Source organism: Hypanus sabinus, chromosome 14 (assembly GCF_030144855.1).
Source record: "Hypanus sabinus isolate sHypSab1 chromosome 14, sHypSab1.hap1, whole genome shotgun sequence".
NCBI classification, from domain to species: domain Eukaryota; kingdom Metazoa; phylum Chordata; class Chondrichthyes; order Myliobatiformes; family Dasyatidae; genus Hypanus; species Hypanus sabinus.
In genome coordinates this window covers 52,721,344-52,741,584 of record NC_082719.1, presented here as the reverse complement: position 1 = coordinate 52,741,584, position 20,241 = coordinate 52,721,344, and the positions used below count along the sequence as shown (strand labels likewise).

General features: G+C 39.6%; 1 protein-coding gene across 2 annotated transcripts in view; it reads left to right on the top strand.

The window, feature by feature from the left end:
- The window catches only part of scfd2 (sec1 family domain containing 2), a 251,514-nt gene that overhangs the window by 21,004 nt on the left and 210,269 nt on the right, over window positions 1–20,241 (top strand). For both annotated transcript variants that reach the window (XM_059989196.1, XM_059989197.1), the window contains exon 3: window positions 17,188–17,315. In XM_059989196.1, coding sequence (XP_059845179.1) covers window positions 17,188–17,315 — 128 coding nt within the window. The remainder of the gene's footprint in view (window positions 1–17,187; window positions 17,316–20,241) is intronic.

Sequence of the window (20,241 nt, the reverse complement as noted above, 5' to 3'; positions counted from 1 at the left end):
TCTTTCCTCCCACCTTTAAGCCATCTTGATTTTGTACTATCTATTCATATTAAAACTTTTGTATACCTTTGTCAGGTCACTCCTTTACTCCAGCATTAACAATCTCTCTTCTCAGGCTTCCAGCCAGGTGCAGATATCGACTTTAACCAACGTTTCAATGACAAACTCTACCATCTTCATCAGGGATGATGTCTAGGTATGTCTTGTTCGGTGGTATGTACACCCCCATTGTCCATCCCTCTTGACTGGTTAGTGCTAGTCCAATCAAGTTTCCACTTCCCACCTTACTTACAATTAAATTCCAGTTCTTTTTTGGAGTAAGACCTTCGTCTTTGTTAAAATTCTTTTCCTCTAGTTTTCTTTCAATGGCTTCTTTCACCAGGCGGTCCCAAAACCCATTGGCGTGGCACAAATGTGTTGTGCCGTCAAAGTCAATCCCATGGCCTTTGCAAATATATTGTTTGACCGCTGATTTCTCTGGATACCCAAATGGGTGCTCCTGTACTCCGTGATGTGGGTTTCCACTGTGCGCCCCATCTGGCTGACATACACTGCTCCGCAATCACAGGAAATCCTGTAAGTGCCAGCTGTCCTGCGTCCTAGGTCATCTTTGACCCATATAAGCTGCAATTTGAGCTTCCTTATGGGTTTGTGGATGGTACTAATCTGATTATTTCTTCAGGATCTTGACGATCCTTCCAGAAACTGTGGAAAAATGGAGAAATAAAACCAGAACTAAAATTAAACTAAATAAAACTAGGGGCGGATGATGGGGGTGTAAATACCACTAGATTAGACATGCCTAGGCATCATCTCTGATGAAGATGGTAGAATTTGTCATTGAAAAGTTGATTAAAATCAATACCTGTACCCCGCTGGAAGCCCGAGAAGAGTTTATTTGTCATATATACTGAGAAAGCACTCGATCCTTTTTCAAACTATCATACTCTTACCTTGTGCAAAATTCTCCATTCTTTCATAACATTGCTAAATTGAAAATAGTTTTCTTGTGCCTATTACTGGATTCAATATTACTTAACAATATAATTTACTGATTAGGAGCACTGTAACTTCACAACTACACCATGTAGTTGATCTCTCAAAGGCTTAGCAAGTCATCAGTGATATTGAAGTTGTTACAAACACAATAATGTAGGGGACTTGGTTCAAACCTTTGCACTCAGTAAAGAGTGCATGTTCTCTTCTCATTGTTACCTTCAGGAAGAAGGCACAGGAGCTTGAATGTACCTACTCAGCATTTCAGAAGCAGCTTCTTGCCCTCTACCATCTGATTTCTAAATGGACATTGAACCCATAAACATTACCTCACTACTTTTTAATATTTTTTTTACACTACTTAATTTTAACTTGACTAATGGATGATATATAATGAATGTATATATTTATTTATTTACTGCAATTAATTTTTTCTCTATATTTATTTATCATATATTTAATTCTACAGCTGCTGTAAAATTAACAAATTTCATGACATATACCAGTAAGATTAAACCTGATTCTGATTCTCAGTTCAGTCAGTCTTGCAAAGATCTGGAAACAGCTATCAAAATCTCAAAATCTGCACTATGGCCAATCAAGCAACATTTCCACACAGATGGTGTTTTTTTTCCCCAGGAACAGTGACAGAATGGTTTCAGTCAGACTAAAGAATGCTCAACACTAATTCTGGAATATGTGAAGTCTTTGGCATGGTCACATATAGGGAAGGATATGTCCTGCTGATCATGATCTACAAAAATGTATCAGCAGTGTCTCAACACTTGAAAGGCTCACTGAGTGAGGAAATGGAGTGGATTGAGCACTATGCAGACTTGGGCATCAGGCCCTAATGCCTATCGCTGGAGTGCCTTGATAGCATTGTGACAGACGCAAACAGGCCAATCAGAGTCACTGATGGTCCTTTATGGAACCACTGGCCAAAAGTAAGCTTTGAGCCTAATTTATGCTGTGGAACATATTTTTGTGTATTCCTCAAAGGCTTTTATATTCCCACCAGAGCAACACATTTTGATTTGGTTTGCATACTCAGAACTACACCAATCAAGGTATTCTTCTCAAGTTCTCCAAATTGAAACCAAAATCTTATAGAGCATATTATATTCCTGGTTCCATTTTCTCTACATTTGATTTACAAGTGACTTTGACATACTTTGTTCATTAAACCATTCTAAAATATGGAAATTTGGATCCATTTCATTCATGAACAGTTGTTTATCATCAACTAATCAAACAAACTCTTCTGTTTTCTTTTTGTCTTTTGATAACCTTGCAATTAAAGAAGTGTTCTGAAGTTTTATCCCTTTCAATAGCTCAGGAACCAGCAAGGTGGAGAACTGCTTCTATGGAGTATGAAGCATGGGATTTTGGTGATGGGAGAATTGGTTATATTTAGAGGGGGAAAAGTTGTTCATTTCTGTTGTGCAAGTTAATTTAATAAATAAAAGAAATGCTTGGAAGTTTCCTCTGCCTTGGAGAAGTGTGGGCATTTGAGATTCTGTTGGCTGAAATAGCTGCTGTGTTTTGAGCTTGTGTGACAGCTGATATCACTACCCTCCATTTGTGAGACTGAATGTTTTGTGGCTATCGCACTTCAAGAGGAGGTGACTGCATGGGCCAAAAGAGCAAGCAGATGATTTTCAGAACAACAAAGTAGCAAGTTGGTATGGGAGATGCCTAAGGTAATTTTATCTGCTAATCACTGCTCAGTTACAAATGCTAATTGCAGGACGAGTGGAGAAGGAAGGGTTCCCCGGAGAGAGTGCACCATGGATAGCAATATGCACGGGAAAGGTGGAAAAAGGTCAATACAGCTATAGTTGTTGGAGATTTTATAGTCAGAGAAGCAAACACTGCTTTCTGTCTGATTTCAGGATGTTGTGCTGACTCACTGTATGAGTGGAGTCCACAGTCCAGATTGAAATGAATGACAGATGAATAATGCGATAAGATCATGTGGTAGTGAATATTGAAATACAGGATTATTGCAGGTGGAGAATTGGTGCAATGAGAAAAGCTTAAGGCTCTGTGGTGATGGGACTGGTTCTGGAGAATGTGGGAGCTACACAGGCTAGATTGATAAGACCTAGCCTTTTTTTTCAAAATGGGGAGCAAATTCAGAAATCACAGGAGACTTTGTGCAGAATTCCGTAAAGTTTAACTTGCAGGTTTTTGCTGTTTTCCAGGTGGGTGATTATGTTAGATTTGAGTGAGGGATGGGGTTGGGGTTTCGGGGTTTGATTTTATTGTTGCTGTTTTTTTTTTGTTTGTGAAAGATGGGGTTGGGGGTTTGATGTTCTTGTTGCTGCTTTTCTTTGTGAATGAGCCTTGCATGGGGAAGCTTATCAAATACTTTACCGGAATCCACTAACCTGAATGTACATTACATCCACTGCTCTACCTTTGTTACAAAACTCTAGTTTTGTTAACTATGTTTCCATAGAAACATAGACACATAGAAAGCCTACAGCGCAATACAGGCCCTTCGGCCCACAAAGCTGTGCCGAACATGTCCTTACCTTAGAACTACCTAGGCTTACCCATAGCCTTCTATTTTTCTAAGTTCCATGCCCCTATCCAGGAGTCTCTTAAAAGACCTTATTGTTTCTGTCTCCACCACCAGAGCCGGCAGCCCATTCCACACACTCATCACTCACTGCGTTTATAAAAAAAAAGAAAGAAAAGAAGAAGAAAAAACAACTCACCCCGACATCTCCTCTGTACCTACTCCAAAGCACCTTAAAACTACCCCTCTCGTGCTAGCCATTTCAGCCCTGGGGGAAAAAGCCTCTGACTATCCACATGATCAATGCCTCTCATTATTTTGTACACCTCTATTAGGTCACCTCTCATACTCTGTCACTCCAAGGAGCGAGTTCACTCAACCTATTCTCATAAAAGGAATGCTCCCCAATCCAGGCAACATTCTTGTAAATGTCCTCTGCACTCTTTCTATGGATTCCACATCCTTCCTGTAGTGAGGCGACCAGAACTGAGCACAGTACTCCAAGTGGGGTCTGTCCAGGGTCCTATATAGCTGGAACATTACCTCTCGACTCTTAAACTCAATCGCGCAATTGATGAAGGCCATTGCACCATATGCTTTCTCAACCACAGAGTCAACCTGCACAGCTGCTTTGAGTGTCCTATGGACTCAGACCCCAAGATCCCTCTGATCCTCCATACTGCCAAGAGTCTTACCATTAATACTATATTCTGCAATCATATTTGACCTACCAAAATGAACCACTTCACACTTATCTGGGTTGAACTCCATCTGCCACTTCTCAGCCCAGTTTTGCATCCTACCAATGTCCCGCTGTAACCTCTGACAGCCCTCCACACTATCCACAACACCTCCAACCTTTGTGTCATCAGCAGATTTATTAACCCATCCGCCCACTTCTTTATCCAGGTCATTTATAAAAATCATGAAGAGTAGGGGTCCCAGAACAGATCCCTGAGGCACCCCACTGGTCACCGACTTCAATACAGAGTATGACCTGTCTACAACCACTCTTTGCCTTCTGTGGGCAAGCCAGTTCTGGATCCACAAAGCAAGGTCCCCTTGGAACCCATGCCTCCCTACTTACTCAACAAGCCTTGCATGGGATACCTTGTCAAATGCCTTGCTGAAATCCATATACACTACATCTACTGCTCTACCATCATCAGTGTGTTTAGTCACATCCTCAAAAAATTCACTCAGGCTCGTAAGGCATGACTTGCCTTTCACAAAGCCATGCTGACTATTCCTAATCATGCCTCTCCAAATGTTCATAAATCCTGCCTCTCAGGATCTTCTCCATCAACTTATCAATCACTGAGGTAAGACTCACTGGTCTATAATTTCCTGGGCTATCTCTACTCCCTTTCCTGAAGAAGGGGACAACATTAGCAACCTTCCAATTATCTGGTACTTCTCCCATCCCTATTGATGATGCAAAGATCATCACCAGAGGCTCAGCAATCTCCTCCCTCACTTCCCAGAGTAGTGTGGGGTATATCTCGTCTGGTCCTGGTGACTTATCTAACTTAATACCTTTCAACAGTTCCAACGCATCCTCTTTCATAATGTCTATACGCTCAAGCAGTTCAGTCCACTATAAGTCATCCCCACAATTGCCTTGGTCCTTTTCACTGGTGAATACTGAAGCGAAGCATTCATTGGGTACGTCCGCTACCTTCTTTGGCTCCATGCACATGTTTCCACTATTGCACCGGATTGGTCATATTCTCACATGGCTCATCCTCTTGCTCTTCACATACTTGTAGAATGCCTTGGGGTTTTCCTTAATCCTGCTTGCCAAGGCCTTCTCATCGCTCCTTCTTGCTCTCCTAATTTAATTCCTTGTGATTTTCTAGAGCTCTAACAGTACCTAGTTTCTTGAACATTTCGTAAGCTTTTCTTCTTCACTAGATTTTCAACAGCCTTTGTACACCATGGTTTCTGTACCCTACCACCCTTTCCCTGTCTCATTGGAACATACCTATGCAGAACTCCACACAAATATCCTCTGAACATCTGCCACACATTTCCCTGAGAACATCTGTTCGCAATTTATGCTTCCAAATTCCTGCCTGATAGCTTCATACTTCCCCTTACTCCAATTAAATGCTTTCCTAACTTGTCTGTTCCTATCCCTCTCCAATGGTAAAGGAGATAGAATTGTGATCACTGACACCTGACCAGGTTCATTTCCCAGTACCAGATCAAGTACAGCCTCTCCTCCAGTTGGCTGATCTACATATTGTGTCAGGAAACCTTTCTGAAAACATCTAACAAACACCACCCCATCTAAACCCCTCAATCAAAGGAAATGCCAGTCGATATTAGGAAAGTTAAAATAACCGATAACAACAACCCTATTATTATTTCACCTTTCCAGAACTTGCCTCCCTTTCTGCTTCCAACAGCTGCTTCCTTGGGTAGCCTTCGACCTGATGGTATGAACATTGACTTCTCTAACTTCCGTTAATGCCCCTCCTCCCCTTCTTACCCCATCCCTGATATATTTAGTTTCCACCCCCTTTTTTTTTCTTTCTTTCTGCCCATCACTGTGCCTGTTCTCCATCTTCCTCTGGTGCTCCCCTCCCCCTTTCTTTCTCCCTAGGCCTCCCGTCCCATGATCCTTTCCCTTCTCCAGCTCTGTATCCCTTTTGCCAGCTCTCAGCTTCACCCCACCCCCTCCGGTCTTCTATGATTTTGCATTTCCCCTCCCCCTCCTGCTTTCAAATCTTTTGCTATCTTTCCTTTCAGTTAGTCCTGACGAAGGGCCTCGGCCTGAAACATTGACAGTGCTTCTTCCTATAGATGCTGCCTGGCCTGCTGCGTTCCACCAGCATTTTGTGTGTGTTGCTTGATGTCTCTGTTACTATTGTGGGGTCTATATATCAAAAAAAACACTCAGTAGAGTTATTGCCCCCTTCCTGTTTCTAACTTCCACCCACAATGACTCGGTAGACAATCCCTCCATGACTCCTCCTTTTCTGCAGCTGTGATACTATTCCTGATTAGCAGTGCCATTCCCCCACTTCTTATGCCTCTCTCCCTGTCCCTTTTGAAACATCTAATGCCCGGCACATTTAGCAGCTATTCCTGCCCCTGAAGCATCCAAGTCTCTGTAAGGACCACAATGTCATAGTTCCATGTATTGATCACTCTAATTCATCCGCCTTTGAAAGATCTCATTGAAACCTATTGAATATCAAAAGGCCTAGATAGAGTGAATGTGAAAAGCAAAGAACTACTTGAAGGTAACACATACAAAATGTTAGAGGAACTTAGCAGGTCAGGCAGCACATATGAAAAGGAATAAACAGTTGATGTTTTGGACCAAGACCCTTCATCAGTACTGGATTGGTAGTGGGAAAAAGCCATAATAAAGAGATGTGGGGGGGGGGGGAAGAAGGACAAGCTAGAAGATGATAGGTGAAGCCAGATGAGTGGAGGGGGGGGGGATATCAACTCTTTATTCCTTTCCATAGATGATGCCTGACCTGTTAAGTTCCTCCAGCCTTTTGTATGTGGATTTCCAACAACTGAATATCTTGCTACTTGAACTACTCGAAGGTAAATTAGTCTCTGAGATATGGAGGGTAATCATTGAGGATATTCCGGAGTCTCAGATTAAATATATTCCCACAAAAAAGTGTAGTACTAGCCCAGTGCTCCCACAATAACAAGGTACAGAGATTTTCCAGCATCCACAACTACTTTGCCTGAGTTTTCTCTCATACTACTTTTTATAGGCATTCCATTGTCCCAATTTCTTTCCCTCCATTGTATCCAATGTGATGATGCTACCTTTTAAACTCACTTTTCCAATCTACTTTTCCCCATGGGATACTTGAGATTCCCCATACTGCTGTATTTCCTTATGATAAAGAGGAGGTCATTGACACTTATTTAAATTTATGCCAACTCTCAGAAATCCCATGTTGGTACTTATTTCCTTGTAACCTGTACTTTTTCACATACTCTTCATCTATCCCTGATTCATTTATAATCAATTTTGAACAAAGGAGCAATTTACATTAATCAATTAACCTACCAGTCAGCTCACCTTTGGAACGTGGGAGAAAATTGGAGCACTTGGGAACTTTCTGTGAGGTCAGAGGGGGTAATACGCAAACAATACAAAGCACTGGGGGTGAGGTTGAATCTGGGTCACTAGAGTTGTGAGGCAGCAACATTACTTACAAGTGTGCTACCCAATAAATGGAAAATTGCATAGAATTGTGCCATAAATTTGCTCATCTCTGTTATCTTCAGAATGAAGAATTTGCCAAACGGTTTAGCTTCTGATGCTAATCACCATCATAGAATACATCTGTCACTATAGTAGAAAACATTTTTTGAAGGTAGTTATGAGGAAACCAAGCCGTAAAATTATAGAAGTGAGCTTCTCATCAGAGGATTGCGGATAAATTTTTGAAGGGTTCTCCTACTGTTTTTGTCAGGTCAATGGAAATTATCGATAGGTTTGAATTTTGTTCTTAATATTTCTCTCAAAGCTCCAAGAAAAATACCCAAAGTTTCCTGTCATTTCCTAAAACCAAGAGACAACTGGACAGTTGCTTTCTTTTTCCACGATGAGCAGAAAGTGATGGAAATAACCAGGGGATGTAGCAGCACCCGTAGACAATGCTTCTCTCTCCACTGATTCTGAATGACTTCCATCAGCATTTTCAGAAGTTCCTTTTATTTCAGTAGCATTTTTCTGTTGATTTTGCAGTAAAGTATGGACAAATATATTTTATAAGCATCCAGTTGTTGCTTAAGTGCAGAAATCAGGAAAATTCTGTTTGAATACTCTTTTCCTTCAGTCACAGAAAGATTAGCATTTAAAATTTAAGGAATGGTTTGTGGTTGGGATTGTTTATGGAGGCATATATACAGTATACTAAATGTTTTCTTTGGTGAGGACATCCAGAACTAAAAGGCACAGCCTCAAGGTTGAGGGCCGACCCTTTAGAACAGAGGTAAAGAGGAACTTTTTTAGCCAGACAGTAGAGAATCTGTGGAATGCTCTGCCACAGGCAGTTGTGGAGGCCCGGACAGTGGATATATTTAAAGTGAAAATCTGTAGTTTCTTGATTAGTCAGGCCATCAACGGTTATGGCAAGTAGACAGGTGTATGGGGTTGATTGGGATCTGGGATCAGCCATGATGGAATGGTGGAACAGACTTGATGGGCTGAATGGCCTAATTCTGCTCTTCTGTCTTATGGTCTAAATGTCAGAATAGAGTTTCTCACGGTTGGCATGGTAAGCTTGGATTATTGCTGGACAATCTGTCTGACACTGAAAATAAACCTTATATGAGTGGAATCTTCAGACTGGAGTTGTTGGAGAGTTAAGAATATTCCTCATATCTCTTGTATTAGAACCAAATTCCGTTTTTCCTCCTCCTTATTTTGCTTTTTGTGCATCAGTTGGCCTTGAATGTTCTAACTAATTCTTCCTGCTCATTGATCAATTGGACTAAAGAATTATTTGCTTGACAGGTTCATGCAGGTCCCAGATTCTGATCAGCACACACCTTTTTGACAATGACTCTTTGACAGTGAACTTCTCATGTCAGTATGTACAACAGATATAGGAAAATTATCTGTGTCATGTTATGAAATATTGATGAATATTTGATCATTATAATGAAGTAAGCAGAGAATATTCCTGGAAGAGAAGAGTTGGTAATGTCCAGAAAGGTGATTTTCTTTCTTCTTGCTTAATATGTAATGTAAAGAACTGATTAAAAGGTAGGTAGAATATACATTTCTAATCCTTTCTGCATAACCCAATAGATCTTCAGTCATAATAAATAGTAGTGCAGTTAACAGTCTGTTTATGAGAAAACAGAAGATTCAGTGAAAATATAAAAGAAAAATGTGTTGTATTTTAATGGTTGGTTATTGCAAGACATTTTTCTCTGCCATGTCTGAAGATGTCTTTTTGCTGATTCAATATATTTAGTGATTATGTATTTTAAAGTAAACTCTGAGACCCCCTTTTTCACTAAGAAATTATTGAAGCTTTTTATCCTGCAGAGTCATCTGTTCATTATGCTTAATGCAATCTTGCATCTTCTGTGCACACACCTGAATGGAGATCCTCTTTCTGCATTTAGTAGTCCTTCAGTGAGGTGGCTTGGAGTAGGAACACATCATCAGCTATTTAAGTCCAGGCCTTTTTCAGGCATGTGAATTGACTAGAACACCTTGTGAAATCTTGAGTTATTGCCAAAATATACAGACTGAGTCTATGGCAAAATTGCTCTCCCCTAATATCCCCAGATTTTGGAATAAAAACAGTAGTTACTTCAGTGTGGCTGTCACATTAACTGTTGCAAGTAGAAACAGGAAACTTTGTTTCCTGCAATTACATAAATGTAATTAAATTATTATTTTATTTATTCAGAGATACTGTGCCTTCTGGTCCAACAAGCCACACTGCCCAGCAACCCACCTATTTAACCTTAGCCTATTCAACAGATGGAGAGATGGATGAACAGTTACTGTCTCAGCCCTGGACGCCATTGATTGCCTGCTGATAATGGAAGAACTGTTACAGAGCTGACCCTAGAGGAGCTCAGCAAGGCTATCGGCAGCTTGGCCTCAGGAAAGACACCAGGCAATGATGGGATTTCCCCAGATATGACTGCATGAATACCCTAATGCACCCACTGCATGGTGTTCCCTGTTGGTGCTGGCAGGAAGGAGCTGTACCCATAGGATACGAGGGGCATTGAGATCATTGCCAACTACAAAAAACAAAGGTGAGAGAAGTGACTGTAACAGCTGCAGGGGCATCTCCCTCTTTAATGTTGTAGGCAAAGTCTTTGCCTGAGCCTTGTTACTCAGCCTACAGGTGTTGGCTGAACGTGTCTACCTGGACGCACAGAGAGGCTTTCGTGCTGGAAGGTCAACTGTGAACATGACTTTCTTGCTCCGCCAACTCCAGGAGAAGTGCGGAGGATGGGGAAAAAAAGACTCCTTACGTTGCATTTATTGATCTCACCATGGCAATTGACTTGGTCAGCAGAGATGGTCTCTTTCAGATCCTCTCTAAGGTAGGCTGCCCACCAAGACCACAGAGAATGATCAGATCCTTCCACAACAACGTGGAGTGGACTGTGCAGTACAACAGCAGCTCCTCAGAGCCCAATGACATGAGCAGTGGTGTTAAGCAAGGCTGTGTTCTTGCCCCAACATTCTTCGGGATCTTCTTTGCCCTTCTCCTGAGGCTCGCGTTTGGCACTGCAGCAAAGGGGATCTCCCTCCACGACAGATCAGATGGCAGGCTTTTTAACCTTGCTTGCCAAAGAGCCAAATGCAAAGTGTGTGAGGCTATGATCAGAGATGTGCTGTTGCTGATGATGCAGCAGTCACATCTCACACTCTGCCGCACCTCCACAGCTTGCCCCAGGCCTACAAAGAATTTGGTCTGATCATCAGTCTGAAAAAGACAAATGTCTAGGGACAAGATGTGGACGCACCTCCAGACATTACCATTGATAACCACAAACTGATTATTGTTGATCAGTTCACATACCTGGGGTCCATTATCAGTGACAACTTCTCCTTGGGCACATAAATCAAAAAGCACATCAGGAAGGCCACAACTCTTGCTTGCCTCATCACATGACCCTGGGAGTACTCCAAACTCTCAATCAAAACAAAGATGGCAGTGTTTCACCAACACTGCTGTACAGCAGTGAACCCTGGACAACAGGAGAGAAGGCTCAACACTTTCCATTTAAGGTGCCTTCATCGCATCTTGGGCATCTCTTGGAGAGACGAAGTACTCAATGTTGAGGTTCTGTCTTGTGCCTGCCTGCCTAGTGTGTACACCCTGCTCAGACAGTGTAGGCTGCACTGGCTGGGCCATGTCTGCTGCATGCAGGATGCCTGCATCCTGAAAGATATCCTCTACAGTGAGGTGGCTTCAGGCAGGAGAACCGCTGGCCACTAGCAGCTGTGCTACAAAATGTTTGCAAATGAGACGTGAAGGTGCTGGACAGCCACACTGAGTCCTGGGAGGAGCTTGCAGCTGACTGCGCCAGATGGAGAAGCATCCTGAAACCACACCTTAAGTTAGGCAAAGAAAAATTCCTGAAAGCAGCAGAAGACAAATGGGCCAATAGGAAGGAACACTGCATCTCCAGCAGTGCAGAGACCACTAATAGATACAACCTTTGCAACAGAGACTGCCACTCTCACTTTGGTCTCATCAGAAGTAAATGGCGCTGCACCAACAACATGGTTTGCTAGGATGCAGCGTCCATGGCCGACATTGATGAATGGAGGTCACATACTATTCACAGTACAACTTGCAATGATCAATGAACCTAATAACCAGTACATCTTTGGACTATAGGAGGAAACTGGAGAACCTGAAGAAGAACCACGAGCTCCCAGAAAGGATGTACAAACTGCTTATAGATGATGCTAGAGTTGAACTCTGAACTGTGACGCCCCAAGCTTTAATAGTGTCATGCTGACTGTTAAACTGCCATGGCGCCCATAATCATATATGACAGTATCTGTAATATATATTAATATATTAGGCAGATATTTGGTGGAGATCATAGCTTGCTGCACCCCCAGAGTTTCTTCTTTACATTATAAAAAAAATGCTGCTTGAAAAAGAATTTGAAAAGATTTAGCAAACACATTTCCCCCTAGGTTGTCGTCACTCTCAGTCTGGTCTAATCTAGAGTAACTGATGTTCTGGAGCAGTAAAATTATCAGACAGATTGAGTCAGACTGGAGAATTCTTGAACGTTAAGCCTGGAAATAAAAAGAAGGAATTATAAAGAAGCAGCAAGCTGCATGTACTGGAAATCTGAAATAAAAACAAAGTACTGGAAATGCTTAGTGGCTAAATCAACAACTATGAAACAGAAGCAATTAACAGCTCAGGTCAGAGAAGTTCAGTTTCTAATATGGCTTAATTTACAAAGTAAAAGGGATAAAGCAACTGAAGGAAAAAGTGGAGGTAATGGTAGCTGTGATTAATAAGTCTTCAGCCAACAGCACTACAGTTTGTGTTATTCACTTGCTCAGTGTCCATCCTATCACAGGCTTCCCTTTTTTTTTCTCACTATCACTCATCTTTCTCTGCAATTTAAAAATTTAACTCTCAACAGAGAGAGCAACTTTAGTTAAAACAGTCAAAAACAACTTTAGTTAATGTTAAAATCAACAAATATTGATGCCATTTTAATTTTTAAAGTCTGTGTTAGCATGTAATGGACAAAATTGTACCTCAATATAGTTTTACTTACTAAAAGTATGTTTTCAGGATCAATGATTCTGGCTTGGTAGCACAATAATGCCAAAAGAATTAACATTTAAGATATGTTGCCTTTTCCAATGAGAATATTACACAAAGGAATGAATTTGTGTCATTAAATCCTGTGATAATATCATCTGTAAAGACTTTGACAGTGTAGGATGCCACAGATAACAGCTTTAACCAATTGGAATCAGTACTGTTTTTGTCAGTCATGAAAACTTCATTGTCATTTGAACTGTAAACTCTGGAGCATGATGCATACATACAAATTTTGGACAACTAATTTGAGAGTTCTGGTTACTAGATGATTAAGACACTCTACTCTCTATAGGATATTTGAGATCTCCTGTGAATGGTATTTCCCAAGACAACTGAAATTATTTGTGGACGCGTGAAAGCAAATATTAGTTTAAAACTTTCATTGTCAGAACGCAAGGCATGGAAACAGTATTAGGCCAATTGGCCCATCAAGTGTACTCCACCATCCCACCATGCCTGATTCATTTTCCCTCCCAATCTCATTCTTCTGCATTCTCCCCATTATCTTTGACATCCTTACTAATCAAGAATCTATCAACCTCTGCTTTAAATATATCGAGTGGCTAGATCTCCATAGCCATTTGTGTTAATGATTTTCACAGATTCACCATCCTCTGGCTGAAGAAATTCCTCCTCATCTTTATTCTAAAGGGACTTACTTCTATTCCAAGTCTGTCCCCACTGTTACTGAATTCCCCCACTCTTTCTAAGCCTTTCAATACTCGACAGGTTTCAATGGGATCCACCCTCATTCTTCTAAACTATAGTGCGTACAGGCTGAGAGCCATCAAATGCTGCTCATACATTAACCCTTTAATTCCTGGGATAATTTTTGTGAATCTTCTCTGGACCCTCTCCAATGCCAGCATATCCTTTCTTAGATGAGGGGTCCAAAACTGCTCACAGTTCTCCAAGTGCCTCAGCATTGCAGAAACAAATAGCTGTATTGCTGGCACTGAAGTGCTTATTTGGAGAAGGCAGAGTGGGGCTTTACAAAGTAATTCCCTTTTATTTCCAGTTTTAAGCTTCAATTTGGGATATTACATGTGTGCAGAGTTGGTTTGTCATCTAAAACTCTCAACCTTCTACAGATTTACCACGGAGAGCATTCTGACAGGCTGCATCACTGTCTGGAATGGGGAGACTGCTGCAGAGAGTTATAAACTTTGTCAGCTCCATCATGGGTACTAGCCTTCGTAGTGTCTCAGCATCTTCAAGCAGTGGTGCCTCAGAAAGGTGGCACCTATTATTAAGGACCCCCATCACCCTGGACATGACCTCTTATAGCTACCATCAGGAAGGAGATAAAGAAGCCTGAAGGCATACAATCAGCGATTCAGGAACAGCTTCTTCCCTTCTGCAATCTGATTTTTAAATAGACATTGAAATCATGAACATTACCACTCTATTTTAAAATTATTTCTGTTTTTGCACTATTTTTAATTTAACTGTTTAATATACTTACTGTAATTCATTTATTTTTTATATTATCGTATATTGCATTGTACTGCTGCTGCTAAGTTAACAAATTTCATGACATATGCCGACAATATTAAACCTGATTCTGATTCTGATTATAAAGATTCCTGTTTGTAATCTCTTTCGAGAAGAGAGTTCCAGACCACCAACAAATTCAATAGTGTACACTTGTTATTGAACTCTTCTCTATCCACTCTAATTATGGCTATTTTCAATCTTATCGTGAATTTCCTGTAAATCAAAGAAAACAAATCCAGTCTGTCCACTGAATCTTACTTCTTGCTTAAAATTCTCCAGGCCAAGGAACATGCTGTTCTCTGCTTTGAGTACTATCTCTGCCGTATTTATCTATATGTCCCACTTCCGTTATGGATTCTGAACAGAGAGTGAAGTATAAAGGGAAAGCAATAGGAGTGTAAGAGAAAGGTAAGCGATAGGAACATACAGTTTAAAAAAAATATCTCCAAAATAGTAGAAATCTGAAGGGGTAATATTTTATTTATGTAATTTTTTAATGCTAGAGAAATTATTGGGATATACTTAACACTGTTACTACATTAAAAAAAAATTCACCTGAATGGACAAACTATTTTCTTAGTGTGTTTGCTGTGCTGAGTTTCTTTTTGAGGAAGTGTTGATACAAGGTTTCTGCTGGATCTGGAAAAATGGGACAGCAGCTTATCAGTTTCGATGTGTTACCATGCATGTTGTAAGCATCAGGCATTGCTGTTCAATTTACATAGTAATGGTGAGTGCTAATAATCACACTGTTGTTCTGCTGTGAAATCTTGGCCAATAATTGGATAAGGTATTTTTGTATTACTTAAAGCAAAAATTATCTCCTAGTGAATGACAGATAAGGCTCTTTGATGTTGGTGACTTATCCTCTGATTAAGACAGAAGTTATTTTCACAGCTGGTTTCCTGTAGAATTTGATTAGTTGTGATTATTAGTCACTTCAATAAATTTTTGCTCTTTAGTACATACATTTCCTTGTGGGTCTTCATCAACCATAAACTTCTATGACTATGACTGTGAGCAGGTTCTGTATTCTGAGTAAAGTTTGCTTTGAGCTGTAGAAAACTAATTAATTGTTGCATGCAAGCCAAGTGATGTAATAGCTTTTCCAGACCCTCCAGCTTGATAGTACTGGTAAAAGGGAAGATTTACTGCTGATAACATACAAACCTAAATAATGGATTCTGCAGGCATCAGGCCATATACCCAACCTCCACCCATGATTTTAGTTCCCACTTCTAAGGCTTGATCAAAATTAATTGCAGAATTGTGGTGTTTAACATTTGGGACTACTTTTCATCCAAAGCCGTTTTACTTGTGGTTGAAAAGTTAAAGTGCCAACGTTCACTCATCCCAACATGGAAATGATTCCTCAACCTAGGGAACTTTCAAAGACTCTACAATTCATGTTCTCAATATTTATTATTCATTTATTATTGTTTTGTTTTTCTCTTTTTGTATTTGCACAGTTTGTTGTCTTTTGCACAACTGGTTGTCCTTCTTTGTTTGCAGTTTTTCCATTTACTCTTTTTTGTTTCTTTATATTTACTATGAATGACCACAAGAAAATTGATCTCAAGGCATGTATATACTTTGATAATAGTCAGAAAATGCACAAAGATCACCGGATTATGGTAATCATTACTCCATGATATTGTATGGCATTAAAAGCACAAGATTAATGAGAAAGTGTATTCCTAAAAGTGTAGAACAAGCTAGTTCTCCTGTTTGTAGGAATGAATATTCAAATGCATGTAGGACTTCTGAATTTAATAATATTGGATCTAGTTTGTATTTAGGGGCGTCCATATATCGAGTGTTTATGACGCAGGGACAGCCTTTGGTCTGCCATTTGAAGATCTTGATGTTTCTACTATATTTGGAGTTGGTGAGGTGGAGCATTGTCTCAATCGTGTATGTTCAAATACTATATTTTGTTTGGAAGATTAACCTAATCAACTCTGCAGTTTTTGGCCCACAAATATTTACTACTAGTCACGTGTTACTAGTTGCAAATAACTTCACATAAGACCAAAAGACATGGGATCATAAGTAGGCCATTTGGCCCATTAAGTAGATGAATATAAGTGATAGGCACAGTCATCAACACGTGATTTTAATACTCCAATTGTGTAGCTTATGTGTTTGTACTTTAACCACTGATGTGCATTGGTTATTAACACTGGAGGATGAAAGCAGTATCTTACTACTATTGTGTATGTTTTACTCTTTTTGGTGAGGTTACATTATTTACTAAAATGAATCTTAAGAACTTATAACCATAAACTCCAAAGAATTGGAGGGAAATTTTTGAGATGAAGGGTATTATTTTTATCATGATTTCTTTCATAAGCCTAACCAAGAAAATCATGTTGTAGGCTGGCGGAATAAAAAATAGTGTATAACCAATAAAGCAAATTCACAAAAGGGAAGGGCAAAGGGAAAGGACAAACTGGATTCAGCTGCATTCTGAATAATATGAGTTACCAACCTGCTAATCACAACACTACCAGCTGTAGCCAACCGAAAGTATCATAAGCACAAATCCAACATTCACCATCTGCCATATTTCTGAAAGTAGACTGACAGAGGAGATGTTTTCTCATAAGGAATGATATGCTGCCATCATTCGGCTCTTGTCCTGGACATGCTGTTGTCACTAGAGCCCTTTTACCTGCCAATCTCTCTTTTCAAAGGACAAAATGAGAGTAAATTTGTATAAATATTTTTCAGAAGCCAAGAGTCGATAACATTTCCAGAACATACAAAGTGCATGGAGTTTTGTTTTCTGAAGCTATGCATTAATATAATGTTAACCCTGTTGTTTCACTGCAGTGACCCTTCAGCCAAAGCTCTATGGGAGTCCATGTTAAACATGAAACATAAAGAGGCTGTGATGGAAGTGCGGAGGCACCTAGTGGAGGCTGCTAGCAAGGAGAATCTCCCTATTAAGATGAACTTGGGTAATATGCATAACCAATTTATTCTCCATTTACTTTGATTTAGTAGTCTGGGTAGCTTATGATTTTTGTCTCTCAAAATGGGCACTCTTGTATACTTGTTTCATCTGCTGCCAAGATTTATTTAAATACACAATATTCATCTAATACAACTTACAAACTTAATTCCTTTTATACCTATAAAAGTAACATAGGCCTTCATGTTTACCAGTTTTACAAATATTTTCTTAATGATGCCAAAGTTTGTTTTCCTGAAGCAACATTTATTTATTGCTTTTCCTCATTAAATTATTCATGCACCAGTAAAATGTGTTTTTTAAGGAACAGTGCCATAGTGAGATGGGCTTTCTTTTTCTCAAGTGAAGATTGAATCCATTTGAGAATTGCAGCACTTAATCTACTCAATCTACTGAGTTCTGAGACCACCTTTTCTTTCAAAGGGTAACCCTGTTAGTTTTCCTCCATTCTTTTCCTTGTCCATACAATTTTACTCCCAAGTATTTAACCAATTTATTTTTTGAAAATAACCAAATCACACTAATAGATTTTGTAAATATTCTGTTCATCTTGTGCACTTGCACAATTCAATACACTTTGATTGCTATTGAAAGAATAGCATTTTTAAATTTACTTCAAAATTCAGTAGATTTTAATTGGACAACTTCACTTTTTGTAAATGGTTCCTTCAGTAGTGGATACATCTTTGGTAATTGGTATTGGTTTATTACTGTCACAAGTACCGGGTTACAGTGAAAAGCTTGTCTTGCACACTGTTCATACAGATCAGATCTTTACATTGTATGTGTGTGTGTGTGTGTGTGTGTGTGTGTGAGAGAGAGAGAGAGATAATATATAAAAAAGAATAAAGTGCAAGATTGTAATGCCATAGTTGTGAGGTCAAGTCCCACTTATTGTAGAAGGGAACTATTTAATAATTGAAGCACAGGTTAGAAGATGTCCTTGAACCTGGTGGTACGTGGATTTTAAACCCAATGGGAGAAGAGAGAATGTCCGGGTTGGGAGGGGTCTTTGATTATGCCTGCTGTGAGAAGTACAGGGTCCGTAGAGGGGAGGCTAGTTTTTTGTAATGTGCTGTGCTGTATCAGAATCAGGTTTATTGTTATCGATATCAGACATCAAATTTGATTTTTGTGATAGCAGTACAGTATAATCAAATTACTGTAAGTTGCAAAATAGTGCAAACACAACAGTTACTTTGTGATTTCAGACATTCCTACTTTGAAATAATCTTATTTTTCTTTGCTTACACTCTGGATATTCCCAGAAAACTAGTAAGTACAAAATGGGATCCTGTATCTAGCACTTAAAACCGATCATTTTCTCAACTTGCAGTTTTAACTTAATGAATACACAGCGCCCTCTTGAGGATACAACATTCTGAAAAGGGGAAAAGAATGACAAGTTTGTATATGTGGCAAGGAGTTAATCAAAAACATATGTGAGATGTCAATGTTTCTGATTCGATGCACAGTCTAGCTTATGGATTTCATAGGAAATTATGTAGCTTACTTTTGAGCTGATAACCCTGCATTACATCATAGCTGATATGAATAAATAAAAAAGTAGGAATAATATCTAGCTTTTATAAAGGGTGTTGAGGACTTGAGGAAACCCCTGAGATTGGCTGAACAAGGAGCCATAATGTCTAGCTCCCACAGTGACTTCATTATCTCAGTGCTCAGAAAACAAAGAATGTATTTTTAAATAATATAATAAAAATGTTCAGCAAAGCTTCAGAAAATCTGATTTTCTTTTTGCACTAAAGCTGGCTGTATGATGGTAGCTCTGATAGCAATGGAATTGTGAATCACTGCCGGCAGGATTCTAGTGTTTCTTTGCATTTTACAAACAATTATTCTTTAACCAACTATTTCTGTCAACTCAGTAGTTTAATGCTTATGCTTAAATTTGGGTGCTTCTCGATTAAATGCTGAGACTTTCATTTTAACCAAACATGGTTAGTTTTTACCTGCCAAATTCAGAAAAAATTGTGTTTTCTTATTCTATCTGATATCGTGGAATTCGGCTACATTTGCGCATTACAAGATGCATTTTGTCAACTTTGGTAAACGTTTGCAATTTGAAGTTGTTCTATTTGGCCATACTGCTGTCACTGAGGGATGAACTTCATGTTTTGTTGCTCTGTTTTAGGATTAGACAGGTGTCTGAAGCAGGTTTTATAGCTGAGATTTTTTTTGTTTTGCTGTTGCTTTTAATTGGGACACGTTATTAAAGAACAAATCAATTGATCACTAGCTGTTTTTCCCCCCATATTTTGTATCCATCGGGTATCATGTACTGTACTTTGATCAGGTTTAAACTGAAACAGTAGTTCAATATATTTCTATTATTTTGCTTATGTAATTGTTAATGCTAATTAACCATATCAGTCTAAGTATTCCATCCAAGTTAGCACGTGGCCAAGTAGCTAAGGTGCTGGTTTAGTGGTCTGAAGGTCACTAGTTCGAGCCTCAGCTGAGGCAGCGTGTTGAGTCCTTGAGCAAGGCACTTAACCACAGATAACTCTGTGACAACACCAGTGCCAAGCTGTATTGGCCTAGTGCCCTTCCCTTGGACAATATCGGTGGCGTGGAGAGGGGAGACTTGCAGCATGGGCAACTGCCGGTCTTCCATACAACCTTGCCCAGGCCTCAATCAACATCGAAATCGATGGACAGCCGAAGAAGAAGTATCTTGATCATGCATCCAGTCATTCAATTTGCAATATTTTTCAAACATTAATGTGCTTTGACATGTTCTGCTTTATCTACACATCATTTAATTTATACAAAATTGGTGAACATTGAAGGTAAAGCATCCCTTGAAATAATGGAGTGCAGAGAAGTGCTCAAGTAAAGAATTAGATTACAACCTGATCATAATAATTATATACCCGAGTCAAGCCTGA